Source organism: Zingiber officinale, chromosome 8A (assembly GCF_018446385.1).
Source record: "Zingiber officinale cultivar Zhangliang chromosome 8A, Zo_v1.1, whole genome shotgun sequence".
In the NCBI taxonomy this organism is placed as follows: Eukaryota; Viridiplantae; Streptophyta; class Magnoliopsida; order Zingiberales; family Zingiberaceae; genus Zingiber; species Zingiber officinale.
In genome coordinates, this window is record NC_056000.1 from 139355608 (window position 1) to 139381224 (window position 25617).

Sequence of the window (25617 nt, forward strand, 5' to 3'; positions counted from 1 at the left end):
TCGGGTACTCTCTGTCGGTACGTTTTTGAGTCGCTACAGAAAACAATAAAACGTTCCCCGTTGCTTCTTTCGCGGTAATAACGGCGTTGGCGCCGAAGGCAAAAGCAGGGCGGAGCGGCAGTTATAGCATCGGATCCCAATCTTATTCTCACCGCGTAGGACTTTAACCAACGTTTATGACATTAAACGGACATTTATGAGACGGTTCATTTATCGTCCCTGATTCGCACAAATTGGCTCTTAATGAGACCTCTCTTTGATAATGTTAAAAGCACCGGCGTCCATTTGATAAAATACTGAAAGAAGGGGAATAAGTACGGGGACTAATTTAAGAAAAATAGAAATGTAGGGGCTAAATTAAAATTAAACTCGAATGCCAGATCAGACGGTGCAATAATGGAAAAAGCGAATCTGGTTACTTACGGTGAGAATACCGCGTGCTGTCGAACTCGGCGAGGGCCCAGCGATCAGCCGATCAGCAGTGAGATCGAGCGCCAAAGTATAGGGCGAAAAATAAAGCGATAAAAAGCCGACGGTGTTCTTACCTCCTCTCAGTCTCTGATATTAACTACTATTTAACTCTTCCACCCCTCGTCCTTTTCCACGCGACTTGGATTCTTGGTCATTGATAAAGTTTTAATTTTTACCAAAAAGTCGACGATCGATGGCGAAGTGGAGAGCGGTAGATGGCGATGATGATGGATCGGTGTTGGAAGAGCGAGATTGATGTAATAGATAGATTAGATTGGGTTAGATCGAGGTCGAGGAAGAGGGTGAAAGCTAGAGGGCCCAAGGGGGGCGAAAAAAATGAAAGTTCCCGCCCATCGGCTCTCTTGAAATCTAGTAGATCAGAGCAGCACAGGAGTGGAGGCAGGCAGGCGGCCAAGCACGAGGAGAGAGAGTGGGAGAGAGAGAGAGAGAGAGAGAGAGAGAGAGAGAGAGAAGAAGGGGAGGGAGAGAACAGATGATGTGGAAGTGAGCTTGGAGCACGCGCAGGGGAGAGGTGTCCTTTGACGAGATGGATACGCCCGAGCGGAGCAAGGTCGCCGGGACGCCGATCTCCAAGTTCGAGGTGATTTGCGCCTCATGGGGTTTCAATTGTTATTCGCTTGCATGATTTTCTTTGTTTGGGAGAGTTTTGCTTGGGCTCGAGGGTGGATTTGTGGGTTTGAGTTTCTATGTTTTTGCGTTATTGTTGGTTCCAACGAGTCTGCTTGATTTTGGTTTCCCGAAGGGAAAAGTTTGATTTTTACTCATTTTTTGTTTTTGGATTCGGCATTGGCTTAGTAATTGGTTGCATTGTGAAGGAAACTTTACTTAGCGATTCATGTATGCGTAAAATTGGACTTCAAGCTGCTTACTCTGTGTGTTCAACTTTTCCTGTTACGTTGAGGACTGATTCAAGTGTTATTTATGCGAAAAATTGTAGTTGTTCGTTAGGCGCTGTTGTTTCTTCCTTCGGTCCTCACTATATGGATGTAAAAAATTGAGTTCTGTGTTGGTCATTGTGTAACATTTTGTATTTTTTTTCTTTTGCTTCTCAGTCTCTTTCTTCAATTATTTATGGTATGCTACAACACTAATTTGGGTTTAGCGCTTTATTCGGTCTTCAATTCATGCGATCTTGATGGTAGAAAACTTTGGTTTTGTGCATTAATCCTTTTTTCCCTCTAATTCTATGGTGTCCACAAGGCAATCGATCCATCCTGGAGGTTTTATGACAAGGGAATACACACTCAAAATTATTATTTTACTTTCATTTAATTAGGGAATCTGCTTTTGTGGCGGAAGTGAGATCGTTTTGGATCTATTCTCAGTTATCCTGGTCGAAGATTGATCCCGTTGATGTTCTAACACGGTCCAATTGGTTAAGTTCTTATTTGTTCTGTATCGCTTCGCTTTCTTGCCAAAAAGGCGTTGGCTTTTCTCTTTATTTGTTTTTCTTTGTTCAATTTTGGCCCCTGAGTAGAGCGATTGTTTAGCTATTATCCGGGAGTTTAAAATTGTGTTCTTTTCTACTGCGTTTGGTTGGAGATTTTGGTTCCTGTGGTGAATAAGCTGAGTTGCCACTTCATTTTTGTTTTCAGTATTTTCTTTTGATCAATAATCTCATGCTATTTTGAACAATCTATAATGTGTTATGGTTTGCACTGTAGTCCTTCGGAAAAACTGTCTTTGATGCTTTTCCTTGGGTTGACTACCATAACTATACTGTCCTTTACACGATGGATAGTTGACCTCAAAGCTCATTGTATCTGTTCTAACTAGAAATGTCTTCCCTTTGTCTCAGTAACTAATAAGGTGTCCATAGCGATTGATATGCCAAATTCATTTGTTGTTTCACACACTCCACACCCTTTTCAATGTTTTGTTCTCGTTTTGGTTTCACCTGTTAACTTACTTTTTTTTTTTCTTCTCTTTTTGCAGGATTCACCGGTTTTTAACTTCATCAATAATTTGTCTCCAATACAACCTGTGAAACCACAAGATTCGCTACACATTGCACAAACTTATCAATCGCTAAACTTTGCTTCTCTATCCTCAATATTTAGTTCACCACATATCAATCCTTCAAGGGAAGCTAGGTTCCTTGGAAGGTAATAATCAAGTTTGTACTTTTGAGTTAACATACTTTTTTAATATGTCCATATTTCATGGTGGTTTTTATTCCTGTATGCAGGGTTCCTTCCACAAACTCTTTGAAAGAAGAAAATTCATCAGATAATGTCAGTGAGAGTAACTTATCCTCAGAGGTTTCTGATGTTGTTAGGCCATCCAGATTCACTACAAGTGTACAGGAAAATTATGTAATAACATGTTCACTCAATGAAGCTACTGTTGATCCTCCTGATCAGTGCCCAAGTCTTGCTGGTACATTTCCTCAGTCAAACCAATATCACTCTTGTAGTCCTGATCATAACACGACACCTTGCTATGGTATTCAAATGGATGATAAGCTCTTCATTGATAATACTTCAATAGATCTTCATTTTATTCAAACTGGTGTAGAGCGGCGCAAAATTTTGTTTGCTACAGAAATTGGGGTTCAGGAAACTCATCCACTTGAGCTGACTAAAAATGAAGCATTAGGTTGCGACTGGGAAAGTTTAATCTCTGATGATGGTGAAGGATTGTTTATCTTTGATTCCTCCACAGAATTGGAGGCTCAAATCGTAGAGGGTGAGAAAGCCATGGACAACGATGGTAGTATCTTTGTTCCTCTAATGACAAATTGCACAGAGAATGTTGATTGTCTACAGAAAACACAACCTGATAGTTCCCACGGTTCTTGTGTCCATAATGTCAACAATGACCCTTCTCCTAGTTGTACTGAAGGTTGCAATATCGATCATGAAGCAGATGGTCCCAAAAATGTGACTTCTGGTATTTGCCAGGATCAGGTAATGCTGAGTGATCTTTTTTTTTTTTTAAAGAAAATGATATTTTTGTATTTGCACCATATTGGAAACATTTTGGTCATTTTTCATTGTAAGTTATTCAAGTATAATTGTTCTTGTGTTATCATTTTCCTTCTTTCTAATTGTATTTATATACCCACTGTTCATTCTAATTTTAGTTTCTTTATTGTCTGATTGTGTATATTTTTTGCTATGATCTCTAAGATTTATTGTTTTTCCTATTTAGTTATCATTTATGTTTTTCATAGAGGAAGAATCAACTGAACAACCAAGGATGTTGATTCCTCATGGATTTCTGAATAACCTACTAGATACTTGAGATCTTTTCTTATCTAAGTTGATATATCTATTTCCTCCTCCCTCCGCTTCCCCTCATATCTTGTTAAGATTTTTTGTTTGAGGTTCCTAATTAGATTGTTTACTTGTCCTTTAGTTTTTAATTGTCAAATATCACTAGGGGTGTCAAAAATGAACCCGACCCAACGACCCAACCCGAGTCGACCCGAAAAAAATCAGGTTCGAGTTGGGCATTTTCGGGTTCGGGTTGGAGGGTTGGAGAGTTAAAAATTTTCGGGATGGGTCGGGTCGGGTTCGGGTTGACCTGGGTTGACTTAAATATAGAGTTTTGTGGGTTTTTTTGGGTTAAATCAAATTTTATTTTAAAAATTTAGATGTTTTTATGTATATTAATATCATGTTTGCATGATAATGATGGAGTATTGAGATAAAAGTGAAGAATTATAGGGAAAATAGCCCAAAAAAGTCATTTTGAGTCGGATTTTCGGGTTATATGGGTCGGGTTCGGGTTGATCGGGTTAGTCGGGTTCGGGTTTAGGTGTTTTGGGTTGAACTCGGGTTCAGGTCGGGTTCGGGTTGGGTTAAAAAATAAAATTCAACCCGACCCGACCCATCCGGATTGACACCCCTAAATATCACTTTATCCCTCAAAGTTTTTAAAATTTCCATTTTATACTCCAGAATTTAGAAATTATATTTTACCATTGAGACTTTGAAAAATGTTTCACTTTGCTCCCTCAGCTTAACATTGTCTATGCAAGAAAATGGTCGATGGCAAAGTGAAATGGTTTTGAAAAGTTTTGGGGTGGTTCAGGTTAAACAATTTTCAAAAGTTTGGAGAGTAAAATGAAAGAATAAAAAGGGAAAAGTGAAACAATTGTCAAAGCTTTGGAGGGTATTGAATTTCTTATGGTAAAATGTAAAATTTGCTAACTTTGGAGGGAAAAGTGAAACTTCATCTCATATTACATTCCATTCTTTTCATGAGGCATCAAGTAACTGACAAGATAGTCACATGTTGCAATACTCGATCTGTACTCCTTTTAGCCCTAGATACAAATCATGTCTTCTTTAATATCTAAGTAGTTAACTTTTAAAACAATTGGGATTTGTTAATTTACATGTTTGAAATGTTGTATCTAATATGAATATCAGTGAGCTCCTACCAAATGAGGTTGGGGGAATTTTGAATGGAATTGCGCACCAGTCTTCTTTTAGGGACAAACGAGTTTGATACTAATCTTCAATCACACCCTTCCATGGGGAAGCTTGGATGTGTAAAGATGTTCCTTGCTTTATAGGAGTCGAAGTTTATTAATTACAATATCATACAACATTTAGGGTATTTTATTTCATGTAATAAGTTTTAATCAATATGTATGTTAAATAATTGTTGCCATTCGTCTTGAAGGTTGGCATCCACCAACAACGAGGAATGCTTAGACGCTGTTTGGTTTTTGATGTTGCCTGTGTATCTAAAAGGAATCTCACACCATCAACTTCTTCCTCCAAAGGTAAAAGCATCTGTGGAGCCAACAATTTGAAGCCTAAAACTAGTCCATCATTGTGTGCCTTGCCCGGGATTGGGTTACATTTGAATGCTCTTGCTACAACATCAAAGGATAAAGTGGTCAAAAAAGACACATCCGCATGTGGAAAACAAATAATCAGCGTCCCAATTGATCCTTTTACATCAACAATAAGTGAGAAGGATAATACAACAAATTCCTTGTCTGTTGGAAAGGATTCTGTCCCCGAGGATAATGAAGGCCATCTCCAGATTGTTCCTTATGATGATTCAAAGGATGTCACAATTAACAACTGCGAGGAGTTAGCTCAAGGTAGTCCAAAGAAGAAGAGGTATGCTTTATAAACTCCACTATGCCTTCTTGCTTGTAACTATATTAATAGTAACAGAAACTCATGATCCAGACGCAAATCACAAAATGGAGGCGATAGTGAAGGATGCAAACGTTGCAACTGTAAGAAGTCAAAATGTCTGAAACTGTGAGGCCTCTTCATACTGATTTTAAGATAGTAGAAGACCCTTTATTTTCACCTTGCTTTCTTAGAGCTGTGGAAGTTATTTCAAACTTCTTTAAATACTTTCACAAGAAAGATTACTCAATGTCTTCTGTGATTGGCATGGAATACTTGACTTGAATCTTTGTACTGACATGGAGATGTCTCATGCAGCTACTGTGAGTGTTTTGCTGCTGGAGTTTATTGTTCTGAGCCTTGTTCATGCCAAGGTTGTTTTAATAAACCCATCCACGAGGAGACTGTCCTGGCTACTCGCAAGCAGATAGAATCTCGTAATCCACTTGCATTTGCTCCAAAAGTTATTCGAACATCTGAATCTTGCTTGGAAGTAGTGGTAAACATTTCACTTGTTTTTCTATGAATTTTATTATTATGTAGTTTCACATGATTTTAATGAAATTATCTTTTTAATACCTCTAGGATGATGATAATAGGACACCTGCTTCAGCGCGACATAAGAGAGGATGCAATTGTAAAAAATCAAATTGCCTGAAGAAATATTGTGAATGTTATCAGGTGTTGTAACTTTAGGAACCACTTGTTTTTCTTATATGTTTTCTGATTTGAGCTTATTTGTTTTCTTTAGGGTGGAGTTGGATGTTCAATTGGCTGCAGATGCGAAGGATGTAAGAATCTATTTGGAAGAAAAGATGGTGAGTATCAATTTGTACTATTTATTTTCTTACATAACAACAAAACAAAACATATGCCTCAATTCTCAGCATATTTTCCTTTGACTTGATCACTTTTCTAGGAAAAAATTATAGCAAAGCATTTGCAGATGGAAAATTGTTTATTTTCTTTGTTGATAATAGGATGAATCTTCACTTTTAAAATGATGAATTGTTTCTTCATACAAATGATAAGTGAATGTGGAATATGATGCCATTTTCATATTCACCATGTGGTTCATATTAGTGAGCTCAAATGAGCGAAAAATAGGAAGATATAACTAAAGTTCAAAACTTTAGTCCAAGTTGGGGGGTCGATTTCTAGCAAGAACGAGATGGATCGGTGACACCAACAACATGTTGGGTTGGATCCAATCGACACAAATAGAGGAATAGAGGGAAGAAGAGATAATCACCAAGACGTGAGGTGATTTTAAACCTAGTTGAGATCGCTGTTAAAGTAGGGTGCTTTCTATTAAATTGAATCGAATCAAAAAATTTGGTTTTTGATTTATCGGTTTGATTTTGGACTGAAAATTCTCAATCTTTTTGGGTTCAGTTTGATTTTGGGTTTATGTTCTAGTGAAATTAATAAATATTTACTTTAACCAATATCAATCTTAATTAACTCAAATAATTAGTATGTAAGTGATTATTATTAAAAAAAATTATTGTCTAGGATGATTAGTAGATATTATGACAGCTTCTAATTAAACAATGTATTATTTAGTAGTTTAGTAATTAGTATGCATTTGGTTTGTTATTTTTATCAATTAAAATTTTGGTTTAAACTGATGCAAATCAAACTTTTTAGTTTGATTTCAACCCAAACTGTTTTCTTTTCAGTTAGATTTGGGTTGACTTTCGGTTTGGGTTTGATTTTACTAGCTAATTTTGAACACTGGATAATGCATTCCTGCTTTGCGAGCTAGGATTCAAAAATCTCATTTCACAGACAATGTTTTAGGGGCAAAGCTTAACAAAGTTAGTAGCATCAAGAGTTATTCAAAGCTTTCTACTTGTTCTTGCTGATGACTAATGCCCATCTGATTGTTTTGAATTAAATCACACAAAAGATCAAGACCTCTTAAGCACAATTTGGTTTATTTCGGTCTTTCGATAGGTACTCTACCAAGTGTTGAAGGAATTGATCAAGCGGATAAGGAATCTGACGCATGCGAGAAGGAAGACGATAAGGCAGAAGAAGGGCAACAAAACACAAGCATTCAGATTGAGCATCAAGCTCCTGGAAAAATTTTGCCCGCCACACCTTTACAAAGTAGCAGGTGAAGGAAGCATTTTTGTTCATGTTTCGGTAGCTTATTTCTGCACTCATGTTTCTCATCTGATGAGTAAAGATTTCTTTCTCAGGTTATCGGTTGAAATGCCATTTTATTCAAGTTCCAAACCTCCGCAGCCAATCAGGCTTTCAATCGGACGCACTCCTGCACTCTATGGCACTCACATCATTCGAAAATCAGAATTTGTTATCCTTCAATCGAAGCTGGATAATGTCACCACAATCCTAGAGGATGATGACACTCCTGCTATTCTAAGATCCACAGCAACTACCTCCGCAGGTCTTAAGCTTTCCCCCAACGGGAAGAGGGTCTCCCCTCCACACAATGTAGCTGGATTGACACCACCGAACCGCAAAGGTTGCAGGAAACTGATACTGAAGTCAATCCCTTCCTTTCCATCTCTGAGCAATGATGCTGAACAATAGTGAACTATTTCGGCAGACCTTAATGTTCATCTGATCCATTGAAGTTTCCTCTTTATAATATGAATGGAGTAAAAGTGATCTAACTGGCCTACTGAAGTAGTCCACAAGGCTCATCAAAACCTCCAATGCTTTGCAAGCTTTGAGCAGTTTGTCCTTGAAGATTATACCAGATAAGTTTAGTTATGCTGCAAGTACTCCTATGCTGTAATACGTGTTCATAAAGTGCACTTGTAGCATGAATTCCTTGCCTGCTTGTTCATAAAATGTACCTGTAAAATGATTTTGCATGATCTAGAGCATGTTGATTATCTAAAAGATTATTGTAGTCTTCATCATTTTGTTCTTGACTATTTGAGGTTGTCCATGTGTTTTTCTGGGTACATTTTAAGGATATCATTTCTTTTTTCCCCGCTAAGAGCTTATAGAATAACTTGATTGCTGCTGAGCATTAGGGACCCCCGCTAAGGCTCCTTGCAAAGCTTGTTGAAGAAATTGGCGACTTGTTCATTGTTGATAATGAGGGGGTCCCTAATGTAGGATTGCCTGAACGCGATGAGATTCCTTAAGAGAATGTTTGTGTCTTCGTTGAAGATGATACCCTACAAATTGATACCTGTCTCTTCTAGTCGACTCACACTCGAAAGCAATCTTAGATCATCATTGCTCTCCATAGCATTTTCTTCGGGTCGAGTAACAAAATTGCTACTTTTTAATGGCACAATGCATAGATAAAAAAAAAAAAAAAAAGGGAGAATGTGGTTCCAACAGCAACCATTATTATCCACGACCTCATAAACATGGAGTTTTCTTTCGCTTCCAATCCATCTCTGTTCGACTTATAAAACCATGAAATCATAACGACAAACATTCAGTCCAACAACATCATCTCAGCGAACTGATTTTCACCCATGTCGATCGATTCCACGCTTCCATTTCGTTTTGCTCGATAAGTTGGAGACAAACTCTCAGGTTTATTGTAGAATTTTGAATCACCCACTTGCAAAGGTCTTAGGAATTTGAAGATTGTTGGACCTGGATCCATAATCCGCCATAATCAGCTGATGAACATGCATTTGCTTGCTCATGTGAATCTTTGATATATACCTCTCCAAATAAATAAATAAATAGTTGAATTATTAATTGGGTACACATCAAAAAGCCGCCTATCATTTGACAAATCATCAAATGACGCCCCTTTTCTTATTAAAGTCAGATGGACATCTCATTTAAAATTAACCATCCAAAATATTCCCAGGTCAAATTTTAAGATAGCAATTGTAATAGGTAGGTGCTATAATATGTAGAAGCTAACAACTACTTGTTATATGTTGTAATAACTACTTGCCATATGTTGTAACAATTATTTGCTAGCTTGTATATAATTGATTGTGGTCAAATCATGTTCATTTAAAATGTAGTGAGTATCATAGAGTCCTCTTAGTTTGTTTGGTTCATTGAAATGCTATTTTAACTATACTATCACTCTTAAATAAATAAAATCAACATAATATAATGATATTATCATAGAAGCTAGCAATCTGCTGTTATGTTTTAGCTGCCTATTAGCTTCTACAGCTCGATCGTGATCAGATAATGTTTATTTGAAATATAGTGGGTGTCATGAAGTATTCTTAGTTTGTTTTGCTAATTGAAATATTATTTTAACTATGTTATTACTCTCTAATAATCAAAGTCAACATAAGATAATGATATTGTTATAGAAGTTAGTAACTAGCTGTTATACGTTGTAGAAGCTGCTTGCTAACTTATACTTGGTCGATCGTGATTAGATAATATTTATTTGAAATGCAGTTGAAGTCATAACGTCTCTTATATTTGTTTTACTCATTAAAATATTATTTTAACAGATTATGACTTTCCAATAAACAAAATCAACATAAGATAATGATACTATTGTAGAAGCTAGTAATCAGCTGATACACGTTATAACAATTGTTGCTAGCTTCTACACGACCGATCATGATCAAATAAATTTATTTGAAATGTAGTAGATGTCATGGATTCCTCTTAGTTTGTTTTGCTCATTAAAATATTATTTTAACAGGTTATTGATGGGGGAGAAGATAAGATAGTTGGGAATAGAAGAGGAGTGTAACAATTTAGAGGAGAGATATAACTAAGAAAGAAATGTAACTTTTTTTTTCTCGATATATGTTTTTCATGATACAATTTGGCTTATATAGCCATGACAAAGGAAGTCCATAAATAATTTGGTTTTTCCTACATTAAATACATTATTATATCAAATGCATGTACTTGACAATTTAACTAATTATGCTAACTTAATTAGGCGCTAGATAATTCAATCCAACTTGACTTGATGAAGACCAAATCAATTTGGTTTTGAGTTCCAACAATACAATTTGATTTAGTCTTCAAAGCATGCAATTTGGTTCAGACTTCCAACAATGCCTCCCGTAAACCAAACTTGCTCTTCATTCCTAAGCTTGCTACAATTTTTGTGAAAGTAGGTCCTTCAAGTGGTTTAGTAAAGATATAAACCTTTTGTTCATTGGTCCTGCAATATTCAACATGAACAATATTTTCATTCACAAGCTCCCTTAAGAAATGATATCGAATTCGAATATGATTTATTTTTCCATGAAGAACTAGATCCTTCGAAATTGAAATTGTTGATCTGTTATCACAAAACAAGGTTATCATGTTTGAGGTTTTCCAAATTCCACGCAACCAAAGTAAATGACATCATGCAAAAGAAGCAACAATGTATTCTGCTTCTGTAGTAGAAAGTGAAATAGTAGATTATTTCTTTGAACACCATGCTATAGCTCAACTTCCAAGATAAAAAACATAACCTGATGTGTTTTTGCTATCATCAATACTTCTTGCTAAGTCACTGTCAGTATAACCAATAAGATTAACTGATACACTTGCTTGATAGAAGATGCCATAATCAAGAGTTCCTTTCACATATCTAAGGATTCTTTTTGCCGTCTCCCAGTGATTAGAGAATGGTTTCTCCATAAACCGACTCACCAAACTTACAACATATGTAATATCCGGCCTTGCAGTAGTCAAATACATTAAGTTTCCAACCAAACTTCGAAACATAGTTGGATTAACCAATTTTCCTTCACTATGATTGCTCAACTTTAATCCTACAACACAAGGAGTTGAAATAGGATTTGCATTCTCCATTCTGATTTTTTTCAAAATTTCTTTTGCATAACTCTCTTGAGTGATGAAAATTCCATGCTTGGATCTTAGAACTTCAATTCCAAGAAAATGATGTAACTCTCCCAAATCAATCATCTCAAATTCATTCTTCATTGAGAGTTTGAAATTATATAGCATCTTCAAATCATTACCAGTAAAAATAAGATCATTAACATAAAGACTTACAAATATAAAACGTCTAGATGAATTGGATTTGGTGTAGAGAGTATGCTCTAATGGCCATTTTAGAAAATCATTCTTCTCAAAGTAATAATTAATGCAACTATACCAAGCCCTTGGAGATTGCTTTAGCCCATACAAAGCCTTTTTCAACTTGTAGACTTTACCTTCTTCTCTCTTTTTAATAAAATCAGGAGGTTGTTCAAGATAGACTTCTTCTTGAAGAACACCATTTAGGAATGCCGACTTGACATCCATTTGAAAAATTTTCCAATTGTTTTGAGCTGTAAGTGAGATCATTAATCGAACAATATCAAGTCTTGACACAGGAGCAAATACCTCTGCAAAATCTTCTCATTCTTTTTGCTTGTATCCTTTTGCTACAAGCCTTGCTTTATGCTTGTTAATGGAGCAATCTGCATTCATTTTTTATCTTGTATACCCATTTAACACCAATGGGTTTTTTATGTCGAGGAAGAGTAGTAAGCTCCCAAGTTTCATTTTTTTCAATGGCAGTTATCTCTTCTTTCATGGTCTTTTTCCATACTTCTTCCTTATTTGCATCATCAAAGGAAATTGGTTCTTCTCCTGCAAAGAAAGCAAAGAGTGCAGAATCATCATATTCAATAGGCTCAGTTAAATCTAGGAGTTCCTGCACACTTCGCATTTTCCTTGAAGGACCTGTTAAAGAACTTGGTAAATTTCTTGGTGAATGAGAAGAATTGTCTTCTTCTGATTCTTGTTCACTATATGAAGGAATGTAGATATCATTTGCTTTGCCTTTTGGATCAACAAAACTTGCATCTTCATCAAAAAGAACATCATGACTTATCACAATCTTTTTGGTCTTTGGATTATATAGCTTGTAGGTTTTGCTTCTTTCGTTGTATCCAATAAAGATGCATTTTTCAGATTTGTCATCAAATTTATTTTTGTTTGCTTGTGGAATGAGTGAATAAGCAACGCTCCCAAACACCTTTAAATGTCGAATATCAGACTTTCTTCCATACAATGCCTCATGTGGAGTGCAATCTTTTAAGCTTTTTGTTGGAGAATGATTAATAAGATAACCTGCACAAGAAACAACCTCTGCCCAAAATTAATTTGGTAAATTTTTTCTTTTGAGCATGCATCTCATACTTTCAACAATAGTTCTATTTTTCCTTTCACTTACACCATTTTGTTGTGGTGTAAAACGAGCTGTCAACTCATGTCTTATACCATGTTCTCTAAAATATTTCTCAACTTCATTTGAAATGTATTCACCACCATGATCAGTTCTTAAAGTTTTGATACGAAGCCCAATATAATTCTCAATTTCAACTTTAAAATCTTTAAAAGCTTGAAATGCTTGTGACTTTTCTTTGAGAAATTTAATCCATACCTTCCTTGTGAAGTCATCAATGAAAGTAATAAAGAACTTACTCCCACCAAGTGATTCTGTTGGCATATTTCCACAAAGGTCAGAATGAACAAGCTCTAATGGTCTTTTTACTCTCCAAGTTGCTTGTTGTGGGAATGAGTCTCTGTGTTGCTTTCCAAGTTGGCATGTTTCACAAACTTCTTCAACTTAGTCAATCTTTGGCAGTCCTCTAACCATCTCTTTTGTTGATAACAACTTTAAACTTCCATAATTCAAGTGTCCAACCTATCATGCCATAACTTTGAAACCTTTTTATCAATAGCAGCAAAATAAGATAAATTTGTAGTTTCAAGTTTGAGAGGAAATAAGTTGTTAGAGGTCACACCAATCTTTGCAATAACTTGATTGCCTTTTGATATAATGCACGCATTATAACGCTTCAGCAAATCATATCCTTTCTTCATAAGATGACCAACATTGAGCAAGTTACTTTTTAAACTAGGAACAAAATAAACTTCAGACATTTTTTCAATATTTCCAAACTTAGTTTTAAAGCAAATCTCACCAGTTGCTTCAATTTTATGAGTACTAGCATCACCAATCATCACTTCACCATGGCTAATTTTAGATAGACTGGAAAATAGTTTTTTTGTTACCTGTCATGTGTTTGCTAGCCCCATTATCTAGATACCACATTTCATCAACTTTGTTGTCATTAGACGGAAGCAACAAAGTTTCTTCATTCTTACTTTGATGAATAAGGCCACTTTTAGTTTACTTGTCATCTTCTTGCTTAAACCAACAATCTGTAGCTTTATATCCAGGCTTGTGGCAGTGACTACACTTGATGTAACCATTTTTCTTATCATCTGTTTGTTTGTGCTAGCAATCTATAGCTTTATGCCCTGGTTTTTGACAATAGCTACATTCAATATAACCACATCCTCGACCTCTTTGATATCCACCATCTCCTCTTCCTCTTTGAAACATAAAACTTTGGTTTTCATTGCTATTATTTTGATGGTATTGTTGAATATTTCTTCCTCTTCTACGAGAGCTCGAATCACCATGCCCTTTGAAATTTTTGCTCCTACCATGATTGGATGAACCACGACCTCTAATTGAAACTTGGGATTCAAGAGCTTGATCAGATTGTTGTGATTGAGGAAATAATAGACTAATCTTCACTTCGTGAGCTTTCAGAATGTCTTGTAGATCCTCCAAAGTCATGCTCTTCAAATTTCTTGTCTGCTCAATAACAGTAACAAAACTAAAATATTTTTCAGGAAGAGAACGAAGTACCTTTTGTACAATTCTAAGATCATCCAAAACTTCACCATTCGAAGCCATTTGATTCACTATAGACCCAATTTTTGTAAAATACTCGGCAACATTATCGTTGTCTTTCATCTCCAATTTTTCAAATTCTGATCTCAAAATTTGAAGTTGAATATTCTTCACTTGTTCATCACCTTTATAAGCTTTTTGTAGAATTTCCCAAGCTTGTTTTGATGTTGTTACTTTACGGATTTTCTCATACACCCCTTTGTCTATTGCGAGATTGATCTGATTGAAAGCATGAGTGTCCTTCTTCCGATTATCCACCAAAACTTTTTTTTCAACATCACTCAAGGTGTCTTCATCTTCAGGCTCAATAAACCCTTTATTGACTATATTCCATAAGTCGAATGCTTTCAACCAAACTTCAAATTTGTTGCTCCAATAATCATAATCTTCTCCGTTGAAAGTATGTGGAAATGGAGTAGCAACATTTCTAGATGCCATTTTTCTTGAGTTTTAACTCTCTCTGATACCAATTGATGGGAGAGAAGATAAGATAGTTGGGAATAGAAGAGGAGTGTAATAATTTAGAGGAGAGATATAGCTAAGAAAGAAATGTAACCTTTTTTTTCTCTATATATGTTTTTCATGATACAATTTGACTTATAGCGCCATGACAAAGGAAGTTCATAAACAATTTGGTTCTTCCTACAGTAAATACATTATTATATCAAATGTATGTACTTGACAATTTAACTCATTATGCTAACTTAATTAGGCACTAGATAATTCAATCCAACTTGACTTGATGAAGACCAAATCAATTTGGTTTTGAGTTTCAACAATACAATTTGGTTTAGCCGTCAAAGCATGCAATTTGGTTTAGACTTCCAACAGTTATTACTCTCCAATAAGTAAAATCAATATAAAATAATGTCACTTGTGGAAACTAGTAACCAACTGTTATATGTTGAAGAAGCTAGTAACTTGTAGTGGATGTCATGGAGTTCTCTTAATTTGTTTTGCTCATTAAAATATTATTTTAACAGGTTATTACTCTCCAATAAGTAAAATCAATATAAGATAATGTTACTCTAGAAATTAGTAACCAACTGTTATACGTTGAAGAAGCTAGCAACCAGTTGCTATAGATTATAACAACTATCTAGTAATTGCTATAACTTAAATATTAAAAATCTAATCTAAGGGTATTTTAGACACTTCATTTTTCATTTTAAATGTGGTGCTCATTTGACATTTTTTTGAAAAACGTGCATGACATTTTGATAAATGATGTATATAAATGAATTTTATCAAAGCAAATATTAAATTTATTCACAAAAATTTACCGTCATATATATGCTCTCTCTCTTACTTAAAAAAATTTGAGATAAATAAAATATTTGGCAATCATGATTTCTAATCACAAAATGTTCTTGACACAAACAAACTCGTAAATCTTTTTAAGTTGTGCGAGGGCGGGCAAAATGGAGCTGATAATTTGAAGAGAATGTTCAGGTGAACCGGACCGATGCTCCAATGAACCGCATCAAATTGCAAGGTCTTTATGGGAATTGGGCCTTGAAATATGGCCCATCCGCTCAGGTGGACGGGACCGATGGTACATGAACCGCGTCCCTTGGGCCAGCCTATAGATCAAGTTCCAAGGACTTTCTGGGAATTGAAACGTGGCCCATGGGCTCCATCAAGTGCGATACTATTCGAAGTGAGTAGTTCTCTTCTCCGTGGTTGGAACTGGCGGCTGCTCGGAGATTGCGCCAGGAAATGCCATAAGGATGATCTTGAGTCCGGCGAACCTCTCGCACTTTTGGAGTTCCATCAGAGTCGCCTCGTTCCGTAGGAAGAGTCACTCCTTGCTCCCCCGACACAGGAGGCGTTGCTGTTCTTCGCCACTCATAGCGTTCGCCCAACAGGTAAAACCCTAGCTTTCATCTCTTTTGGAAGACATATGGGAGCTTTGTTAACCTCTTTGTTGTTCGGTTGGTCGTACTTGTACTAATTGCTCATGCCTTCTTTTTTAAATCAGTGGACTGATAGTTGCATCTGCTTCTATAGGCAGAAGAGCAATCGTTGGTTGTGGTGGGTGGTGGTGCTGCTGGAGTCTATGCTTCAATTAGAGCGAAGTCTCTAGCTCCGCACCTAAATGTGCTGGTTATTGAAAAAGGGAAACCATTAGCGAAGGTTAAAATTTCCGGGGGAGGTCGATGCAATGTGACAAATGGACATTTCTTTGATGCAGCGGTGAGGGAAAAGCTTTTTCACATGTCACAAAATCACAGTTTTGGAATAATAAAATGAAGAAGAGCTATTACTTTTCCCATCTTGGTTGCCATTTTAAGTTCTTGAAATGTTGCATTCATGCCTTGTGCATTTGGTTGTTAATGCATCAGCATTGTCTTAATTTACTCTCACTATATATAATTTATGCCATATTCCAGTAGCAAATCTTCAAATATGGATGTAGTAGCGGGGCAAAAAGGGTGCAATCTGTGTGCATTCTGGTGGTGGGTAAGTTAGCAAAAGGGAGCACTTGTCATGTTAGGCATGATATTATGATTATATTATTGTTTCACTGAATTTTTTTAATTATATATAACATCCCCATGGCAAGCTATGTATAGCCCATATCAATCATTGTTTTACTGATATTGACCTTCCGATCACTTCTTTTGAATTCTATACTGCCCCATATTAGTCGCAGAGACAAAATTTCATACATCACAAGAATATATTGATTGTTTTCTCTCCCTTTATCTATTGGCAAATTAGCATGCAACTTAGTGTTTTTATCGTGCAGTGCCATGCTGTTACTCTTCTGAGCATGCTTGCTTGCTTCAATTACAGAGACTAGTGGATAATTATCCTCGAGGAAATAGAGAACTGAGAGGCTCTTTTTTCAACATTCATGGACCAAAGGACACAATATGCTGGTTTTCTGATCATGGGATTAAGCTTAAGGTTTTATTTAGAAATATCTACTCTATTCTTCTCCATATTTGGTGTATGATTGCCATTTTAAAGACAGTTCTATTCTTTTTACTACAATGATATTCAGACAGAAGATGATGGAAGAGTTTTCCCCGTTAGCAACAACTCATCATCTATTGTAGATTGTCTTCTCAATGAAGCAAAGAGGCATGGAGGTATTCTTTTCTTTACCAATGAAGATGTGGCGTCTGATACCTTTTCTAAAATGATTGCATGCACTTATACAGTTACTTTTTTCTGGCTAATATGTTTTCATACTCAACTAACTTGGATCATTTTAGTCATTCCTTGCTTTTACGTATGCAACAAATTGATGAGATCTTCAAGACGTTGAAGGAAATAATAGTCAACTGAGATTCAAAATATTAAATTAAATGTTGAAGGACGTGCATAGCTATGTATTTTTTAGTTGATATTAACTAATGAGTTTGGAAAATGTAAATCCAGGAAAACAAAAACATTGGTGTTCATGCTGATTTACTCAATCTCTTAGTATGAGCATCTTTGTCATTACATAAAAAATTGAAAGATGTTACTCATCATTCTTCATGAGTTGATAAATATCGAGGTTAATAACCTAAACTTGTCGTAGATTGGGATACATATGATATGCTTCTTTGGTTGTCGTCTAATGCTATTCAAGCTAGCTTCTGAGAATTCCAGCACTAACTTGGGAATTAAGGAGACCCATGGCTAGCAATACAACAAATTAGGTTTAAGTGCTAATATTAACAACAATTTCAAATGCTGCCAATTTATTCTAATCACTATTTTCAACTCTAAAATAGGCTATGCCAACATGTGATACATAATGCAATTTTTTTTTTCTTTCTAAAAAAGATTTTAAGTGGAAATTTTAAATGCCATCATCTAAATTTTGTCGTAGTGAAGGTTGATAGGTATCTCTTGTGTGAGTAGTAGTTCATATTAGAGTTTAGAAGTAGGACAAATGGATAAGCACCTCACATGGTAGACTATTTATCATTTATGTTTTGTCATTCTTTCTCCCTACCTCTTATTGTCTTCTCTTTCTCTTTCTGTTCTGTTATTTTGAAGAAACTAGATTAAGATTTTCCTCATTATTCTCTTCTCCTCATCTTCTCAGACAACCTAATCCTTCTCATGCTGTGGCTCCTTGTATCACACCTTGCTGTATCTTTTTGGTTGCCCGTTGTTTTGCTCTTCTCATTTGGAAATGAATAGATCTTGTATAGAGGGGAGGGGGTTTAAGGCAATGGGAAACATGTATGAGAATGTCCTAACATGCTGGAGACTTTTCTATACCTACAAAGAAACAATCCTTTTTTAATCTAATTATTAATTGGATATTTGTAATATTTTGAAAATTATGTTCAAGGCCAGAATTATTTGCACATATGTAAACAAATAAAATTGTTCAATGGATTTTGACAAATTATTTGCTTTAATCCTTCACTAATCTTACAAGTCAAATTTGCCAAACCATTATTTATTAATTTAACTTGCACATAATTGTGTTTCTCACTTTTTGTGAATGCATCTTAATGAATTTTTTTCTGCATTCTTTAAAATAGATTTTTCTTTTTGAAGTTGTAATGCAGATGGGAAAAACAGTTTCGGAGGTGTCTTTAAGTGATAATGGCCAATTTCTTCTAAAGGTGGAGAAAAGAACAATGGATCTAGTCGAACACTTTAAGGCTGATTATGTATTAATGGCCACTGGGAGCAGTCGACAGGTTTGTAATTTGTAATTCTATACATACTTTTTTTTCCTTTGTATGTAAAAACTAAATCACTATGATACATGATATTAGTAGTTCTTTAACAGGGCTACAAAATTGCCGTCCAACTTGGTCATTCTATAATCGACCCAGTTCCCAGTCTATTCACCTTTAAAGTTGAGGATACAGAACTATCAAGTTTGTCAGGGGTACTTATACATGGAGCCTTTTAGTGGTATTTTTTTTTTTTTGTAAAGGATAGGAAATTTATTTTGTAGGCAAAGGTAGTTCTATTTATTTTCAATTTAATATACCATTATTTCATCATTGTCTTAGTTATTCTGATAATATGAAGTATTGACTACACAATGGACTTGAATTTCAAAATATTTGACAATTTTTATATTGATCATTAGTCTATACACATAGTTTGAAGGACTCAGATGATGAGACATCTCATATTTCCATTGTTTTTCTCAAAACATATCTCAAATACTTCAGTAAAAATCTTCCATGTTGTTGCAAGTTTCTGAGCTTTAGTTCATTGCCCATTCTGTAAATTTTATGATTTTTTTCTTTGAGTGAGTATTATTTCTTTAATAGTGTACCAATGAGGTTGTTGATCTAGTTTTATGGTCCTTTTTGTCGACTGTCAGAAAAGCAATCAAATAATCCTCTATTCTCTTTGGTTTAACAGGAGACAGAAGATAGGAATCCTCCATCCTATCCATCCTATCTCATTGTCTCATGCCAGATTTCATCATGAACTATTCAAACATCTACAAAATATCCTCGACTAAGAAATCATCCATTCTATCCATCCTGTCTCATGGTTGCACGATGATTTCATCATGCACAGTTCAAAATTTTACAAATATCCTATAATAATATTCATTTACAATACAAAACCATTGTGTTCAAAACTTATGCATTGTGTGACATGGTGGTTGTTTTTATTAGCTCTTCAAGGACTTCACATTTTTTATATTCTGTTACTAGGTCACATTTCCTAAAGTTAAAGCAAAGTTGAAACTGAAAAATATCCAAAAGAACTTGCCGGAATATACACAGGCATGTTGTATGGTTATTTTACATATTAATTTTTTTACTATATTCTGAAATAATATATGACTTATGTAGGTTGGACCTATGCTAGTTACCCATTGGGGCCTTAGTGGGCCTGCGATTCTTCGCTTATCTGCCTGGGGAGCTCGTGAACTTTTTCTCTCTGAATATTCAGGTAACAATTATCTTAAATCTCATAATGAATAATGCTTAATTTATTCTTGGGCAACAATTCCTGGAAAATTCAGTGTCTTCTTTGTATATGTTTGACAGCTTTAAAGGGATTTTTATTTTTTTATTTTTTATAATTCATGCTTTTAAATTGACTTGACAATTTATAATAACCAGCAAAGTACAAATGATAGTAACTACTGAAATAATGAATGAATGAATGTGGAGTGCATGCGATGTACTAAGATTTTGTGCATGTATCATAGATAATGGATATACTGAGTAATTTCTAGTACATCTACTAAGTAATCCACATATGTTGTATTTTTTTTTTTTTTTTTAATTTTTGCAGTATCAATGGACAAATACCTTCCGCAGGACCTTATACTGCATTTCTTTTGTACATTATCAGACAATGGATGCACTGACTAACTGCAGCATACATTATCTCAATTGATGCACTGACCTAATACTGAGCAATTTCTTTTGTTGATTATGCACAGGAATGCTTATGGTAGACTTTATACCTGACATCCATTTAGAAGATGTGAAACACATCCTTTTCCAGCATAAAGACCAGCTTGCAGTTTAGTTTCTTTCCTCAACTCTTATATTTCGGTTCTAAATCCGCTATTATTTGGCTAGTAATTGCTTGTTTTCTTACTATTATCCGTCTCTAGGAAAAGTTTCTTTTTTTGTGTTTACCAAATTGCAAATTTGAGTGTTTTTGAAGAACCTTACATATTGTGTTTTTGGTGAGTGTGAATGTTTATGAAGGATTGCTGAAACTTAAAAGAGTTAACAATGAAGAATTGCAATGATGGGTTGGAATGAAAAGAATGTTAGAAAATTGTGTTATGAGTGGTCTTGAGCTTAAGTATTTGGAGTTTCTGAACTTCTGTCAACATTTTGAATCTACAATGATATCTTTGTTTACTTCTAAACTGTCTGAATTAGGACTGAAAGTGTGATTTTGTTCTTCAACATGTGAATACCTTATCAATGTTTCCCTTGTTGAGCTTCTGATCATGCTTGTTTATCACAGAAAACTAAGGCGTCCAACTCATTTCCTTCACAGTTCAATTTGGTAAAACGATTTTGGAGATATTTATTGGAACGCGAGGTTACATTTACTTTGTTTGTTTCACTTAAATTTTGCTTCTCTAAGACTTCTGAACCAATTTAGTTATCTCCTTTCAGGGTTTGGAAGCAGACATATTATGGGCTTCAATTTCGAACAACCATTTGACTTCCTTAGCTCTACTTTTAAAGCAATGTCCGTTTAAAATAGCAGGAAAAGTATGCAACTTTGGGTTCCCAGTTTGAGTATCGTTTCTTGAACTTGTCTAAAATTCGGTTAAATTTACCTTGTTTATTCTGTCTCTTGCACCTTAAGGGTCAATTCAAAGACGAATTTGTCACGGCCGGAGGCATCCCACTCTCTGAGGTTTGTGCTCTGCTCCACGGACAATCAAAAGGAGAGTAAATTCTCTTTATCTTTAACTCGTCACTTTCTCCTTTCTTATATTGCAATGTAGATATCACTAAACACTATGGAAAGCAAAGTAACACCAAATCTATTTTTTGCGGGCGAGGTAACCTGTTGTTTTCCTATTACTTTGTAGTTTATTGGTTGGATAACATAATTAGAAATCATGTGTTTTTGCAGGTACTAAATGTAGATGGGATTACTGGCGGATTCAATTTTCAGGTAATTTTTATGTACATGGAAGTATTCTATTGAAGAACATATCGATTTAGCTAGCAACATGATGGTGTTGCTAATTGCGTATGTAACCTTATGTTTACTTTGACTGATCGACAAAAAAGAAAGATAATTAAAAATGTTACCTTGATGATGAACAATCGTCTGAGAGCTGAACCAATCGAAGTGCTACTACTCTAACTGGACCGAATTGGTTTCAGAAACATTGGTTTAGGCGAAATCTTGTTCTGAGTAACCTTTGATACAAAAGTTCTTTTGCACATAAATTTTCTGCAAAAATATTGTTTGTGTGACTGGTACAAATTAAATCCAGTTTTTTTTAGTATAAATATTTTATTTTTATTTTATTAATTTCTGCAGAATGCCTGGAGCGGTGGATACATTGCCGGGACAAAAATTGGCGAGCGGGCATCAAACAACAGGAGATTGTGTGAATAAATCTTTCATATATTTTATATTATTAATGTAAAAAATATTTAACCATCATTTGATGAATAAAACATTATGATTATGAATTATCTGAAACAATTTGAATTTTGATGTTTAGTTAACAAAATTAATATTTAAGAGTAAATAACTTCAAAAAAATTTCCACTTGAATTCGAACCCTTGGATTATAAAAAAACACAATTCAAGTAACAAATTAAACGAGGATCTTTACAATCCCAAATACAAAGCGGCTATCTCATATAGGTTGTTAATTCACTTGATTTTAAGCGATAAATATATTCAAATAATCCTTTCAACACGTTATATTTATTTCTTCTATTTTTTTAAAGAATAAATTTATATTTAAATTTTCTTTTAAAATAAATTATTATTGTAATAATACTTGTTAAATTTATTAATAATTTTCTATTAAAAAGATATTCTTAAGTGTCTATATAATTAAAGAAATATTATATAATATTTAAAGAAAAATAATAGGATTGAGTAATCAAATCAATTTGAATATGGGAGATTAATTCATATGAAGTGATCATCAAATCTTATAGAGAAAAATATTAAAAATTTAATATATTGTATATATTGTATTAAAATATATTGAATTACATTTTCGGTATCAGTATCGGTATAATATTTATATCAAAATTTTTAATATACCATACCGATGCTGAAATTTTACACTAAATGATATGAAATTTAATCATACTAAAAATTTGATACAATATCGATATGATTTTTATGTATACCAAATATTTCAGTACGGTATATAGTATATAAAAAATAGATATTTTGGTATACCACCCCTATTCTTACTATAAGACCACGATTCAAATAAGATAGTGGAGATAGTGGGATTAGTGGAGATAGTGAGATTGGTGGAAATCAAAACTTCACCCCTATAAATAACCATGAGAAAGTTATAGAAAAACTTGATCGGAAGAGAAGACATATCCTCAACATAATCATTTTGGCAAGGAAGGAGAAGTGTACTTCAAGAATCCCATCTTCCCCATCGTTGTATCAACTTCCAAGGATTTCTGTAATTGAGCTTCGTTTTGGCAAGGAAGGAGAAGTGTACTTCAAGAATCCCATCTTCCCTATCGTTGTATCAACTTCCAATAATTTCTGTAAGTGGGCTTATTATGCAAATTCTGAGTTCCAAAAGTGATATTTTTATTTTCTAAAAATTATTTTTGTTTCACCACTGTTATTATCCATTACTGGAGATTACTTATTACTGTTATTAATGTATTTTGGGATACTAAATTGTTTATGAACTAAATGGTAGGGATACGTATTCTGAATACTTTTAATTTCTGAACTATTTTTGATTTCCGACCTCCCCTCTAGGAGGAATAATTCTAGAGGGCCAATATCAGCTTAATCCATGAGGAACATGATCTAATTTCAGTGTCTATGTATATTTCTATTTTAAGTTGACTGTCATTTTTACTACTAAAAAATTATCGTTTTAAAAAATTATTGTATTTGTGTTTTATTCCCCGCTTACTGGGTGATTCCAAGTCACTCATCCTATACAATCCACAACTCGAGTTCTGGAGATGATAAATTCACTACAATTTATGATGGGAAGACTAGAATTTCACTGCAATATGAGATTTTCAAATTTAAGTTGATGTAATTTAATTAATTCAAATAGTATAACAATTTACCATTTATTTTGGAATGAAAAAACTGATTTGTTTTGTAATTACTATACTACCGAGGTTGGTTGTTTTCGAATTTTTCATTTGAAAGTAACGACGATGTCCGACCCCAATTGCGGGTCGTGACACTTACTCTCATCCTTCCTTCGTTTTGAGGGGAACAATTCAGCAATCTCAACAACAAGATGACCTTATAACTAACTCACATGAAGATAGAGAAAACAATCTCCATGTATGAAGGTACTCGAGAAGGGTAGCAATTCACTTGGCGTAGTGGCCTTGCTTAAGATAGCGCCCAATGCGTCCAATGTGACGGTCGGACTTCATCGATCAAGATAGCCAATTGCTTACTACCACCTGTCCTCGCCTTGTCACACTTAATTGTGAAACCTAAACCCTAAACTGTGATTTGTTCACTCAATTTTTACCTTACCATGGATTTGGTGAAGGGTGGTTAGGGTTGAATTTTGTCCATCGATTTGATCCACCGGTTCTTTAAAAGTAGCAAATTATATACTATATATATTAATGATGTTACCATTTTATCTTTTTTAATATCGGTTATATTTGTTTTGAATGACTTTAACAATTCTTACTTATACGGATGTATCAAAGTCACTTTTTTCTTAAACTTGTTATTAATGATTTTTTATTTAATATTAACATTGTTATATTTTAATATGATAAATTATATATATCACATAAATTATAATTTTTTTGATCAAATTTATATGTTCCATGATAATCTTTATCACATATATAATTTTATTATTAAATAAATTATATTTTTTGATAAATTATTATTGAATATATTATAGAGTTAAATAGTTATATGTTTGATGGATAAAAAGAATAAAATAAGACCAATTTTTAAGTGAGCTAAATGAGATAAACAAAATGAACCATTCATTATAAAATGTTAAAACTACTATTGAACGAGAAGTTTTCTTTTAGTTGAATGAAAAAAAATTAAACTATTTTTTTTAAAATCATCCCATATTTTTTTATAAAAAATAATACTGCCGATTAATATTTTGATTTGAAATTAATTATATTAATGGGTGTCCGATTATATTATAAAATATTGATAATTTAAATTATAGCAAAGGTTATTATTTTTCAAGGACGGATTACATCATATCTTAAGGATGCAGTGCACATCATGAAGATATCATGACCGTCCGATCGGTGAGAGGACATGAGAATCTTGAGATAGAGGATCTATTTTCGGAGTTTTGTTGAAGATTGTTTCGGACATTTAGCCAAACACGGTTTACTCAATATTAGATGAATTTGGAAATGTAGAAGAACACCGTCATAATTCTAGCAAGATTGCTATGTATAAAAAAAAAAATAAGAAAAGGACTTAATGAATTTTTTGAAGTAATCTTAATGAATGTTTTTTCTGCATTCTTTGAAATATAATTTCCTTTTAAAATTGTACTGTAGATGAGAAAAATAGTTTTAGAGGTCTGATAGTGGGTAATTTCTGGAGAAAAAAATAATGGATCTAGTCGAACAATGTAATCCTGATTATGTATTAATGGCAACTGGGAGCAGTTGATGGGTTTTAATTTGTAATTCTATACCTACTTTTGTTTAAAAACTGGACTTCTATAATCGATCGGTCCAATTACCAACCTATTCACCTTTG

The 25617-nt window shown here is 34.3% G+C and overlaps 2 protein-coding genes across 3 annotated transcripts; both read left to right on the forward strand.

Annotated features, from left to right (window-relative positions):
* The first annotated feature begins 552 nt into the window (after window positions 1–552).
* On the forward strand, window positions 553–8516 carry LOC122010417 (protein tesmin/TSO1-like CXC 2). The gene is made up of 10 exons (XM_042566949.1): window positions 553–1072; window positions 2428–2597; window positions 2681–3401; window positions 5128–5576; window positions 5649–5723; window positions 5913–6093; window positions 6180–6275; window positions 6346–6412; window positions 7554–7716; window positions 7802–8516. Exons 1-10 carry the CDS (start codon window positions 1019–1021, stop codon window positions 8154–8156), a joined length of 2331 nt encoding a protein of 776 aa, XP_042422883.1. The 5' UTR covers window positions 553–1018; the 3' UTR covers window positions 8157–8516.
* Window positions 8517–15900: 7384 nt separating this feature from the next.
* On the forward strand, window positions 15901–22395 carry LOC122010419 (uncharacterized protein YtfP-like). 2 transcript variants are annotated; one of them, XM_042566950.1, is made up of 15 exons: window positions 15901–16112; window positions 16255–16440; window positions 17044–17157; window positions 17255–17342; window positions 18757–18902; window positions 18995–19096; window positions 19887–19958; window positions 20028–20127; window positions 20627–20709; window positions 21169–21246; window positions 21324–21422; window positions 21520–21570; window positions 21662–21718; window positions 21793–21834; window positions 22210–22395. In XM_042566950.1, the coding sequence occupies exons 1-15, from the start codon at window positions 15975–15977 to the stop codon at window positions 22285–22287; spliced, it is 1434 nt and encodes a 477-aa protein (XP_042422884.1). In that variant the 5' UTR covers window positions 15901–15974; the 3' UTR covers window positions 22288–22395. The 2 variants fall into 2 exon arrangements, with proteins under 2 accessions (XP_042422884.1, XP_042422885.1); XM_042566951.1 differs by lacking the exon at window positions 18995–19096.
* The last annotated feature ends 3222 nt before the right edge of the window (window positions 22396–25617 follow it).

Coding starts and splice junctions, on each gene's coding strand:
- LOC122010417 (XM_042566949.1), top strand. CDS start 1,019: ATGGATACGCCCGAGCGGAGCAAGGTCGCCGGGACGCCGATCTCCAAG. Junction 1,073..2,427: donor CGCCGATCTCCAAGTTCGAG/GTGATTTGCGCC, acceptor CTCTTTTTGCAG/GATTCACCGGTTTTTAACTT. Junction 3,402..5,127: donor CTGGTATTTGCCAGGATCAG/GTAATGCTGAGT, acceptor TTCGTCTTGAAG/GTTGGCATCCACCAACAACG.
- LOC122010419 (XM_042566950.1), top strand. CDS start 15,975: ATGATCTTGAGTCCGGCGAACCTCTCGCACTTTTGGAGTTCCATCAGA. Junction 19,959..20,027: donor ACTTGCCGGAATATACACAG/GCATGTTGTATG, acceptor TGACTTATGTAG/GTTGGACCTATGCTAGTTAC. Junction 21,571..21,661: donor GAGGCATCCCACTCTCTGAG/GTTTGTGCTCTG, acceptor ATTGCAATGTAG/ATATCACTAAACACTATGGA.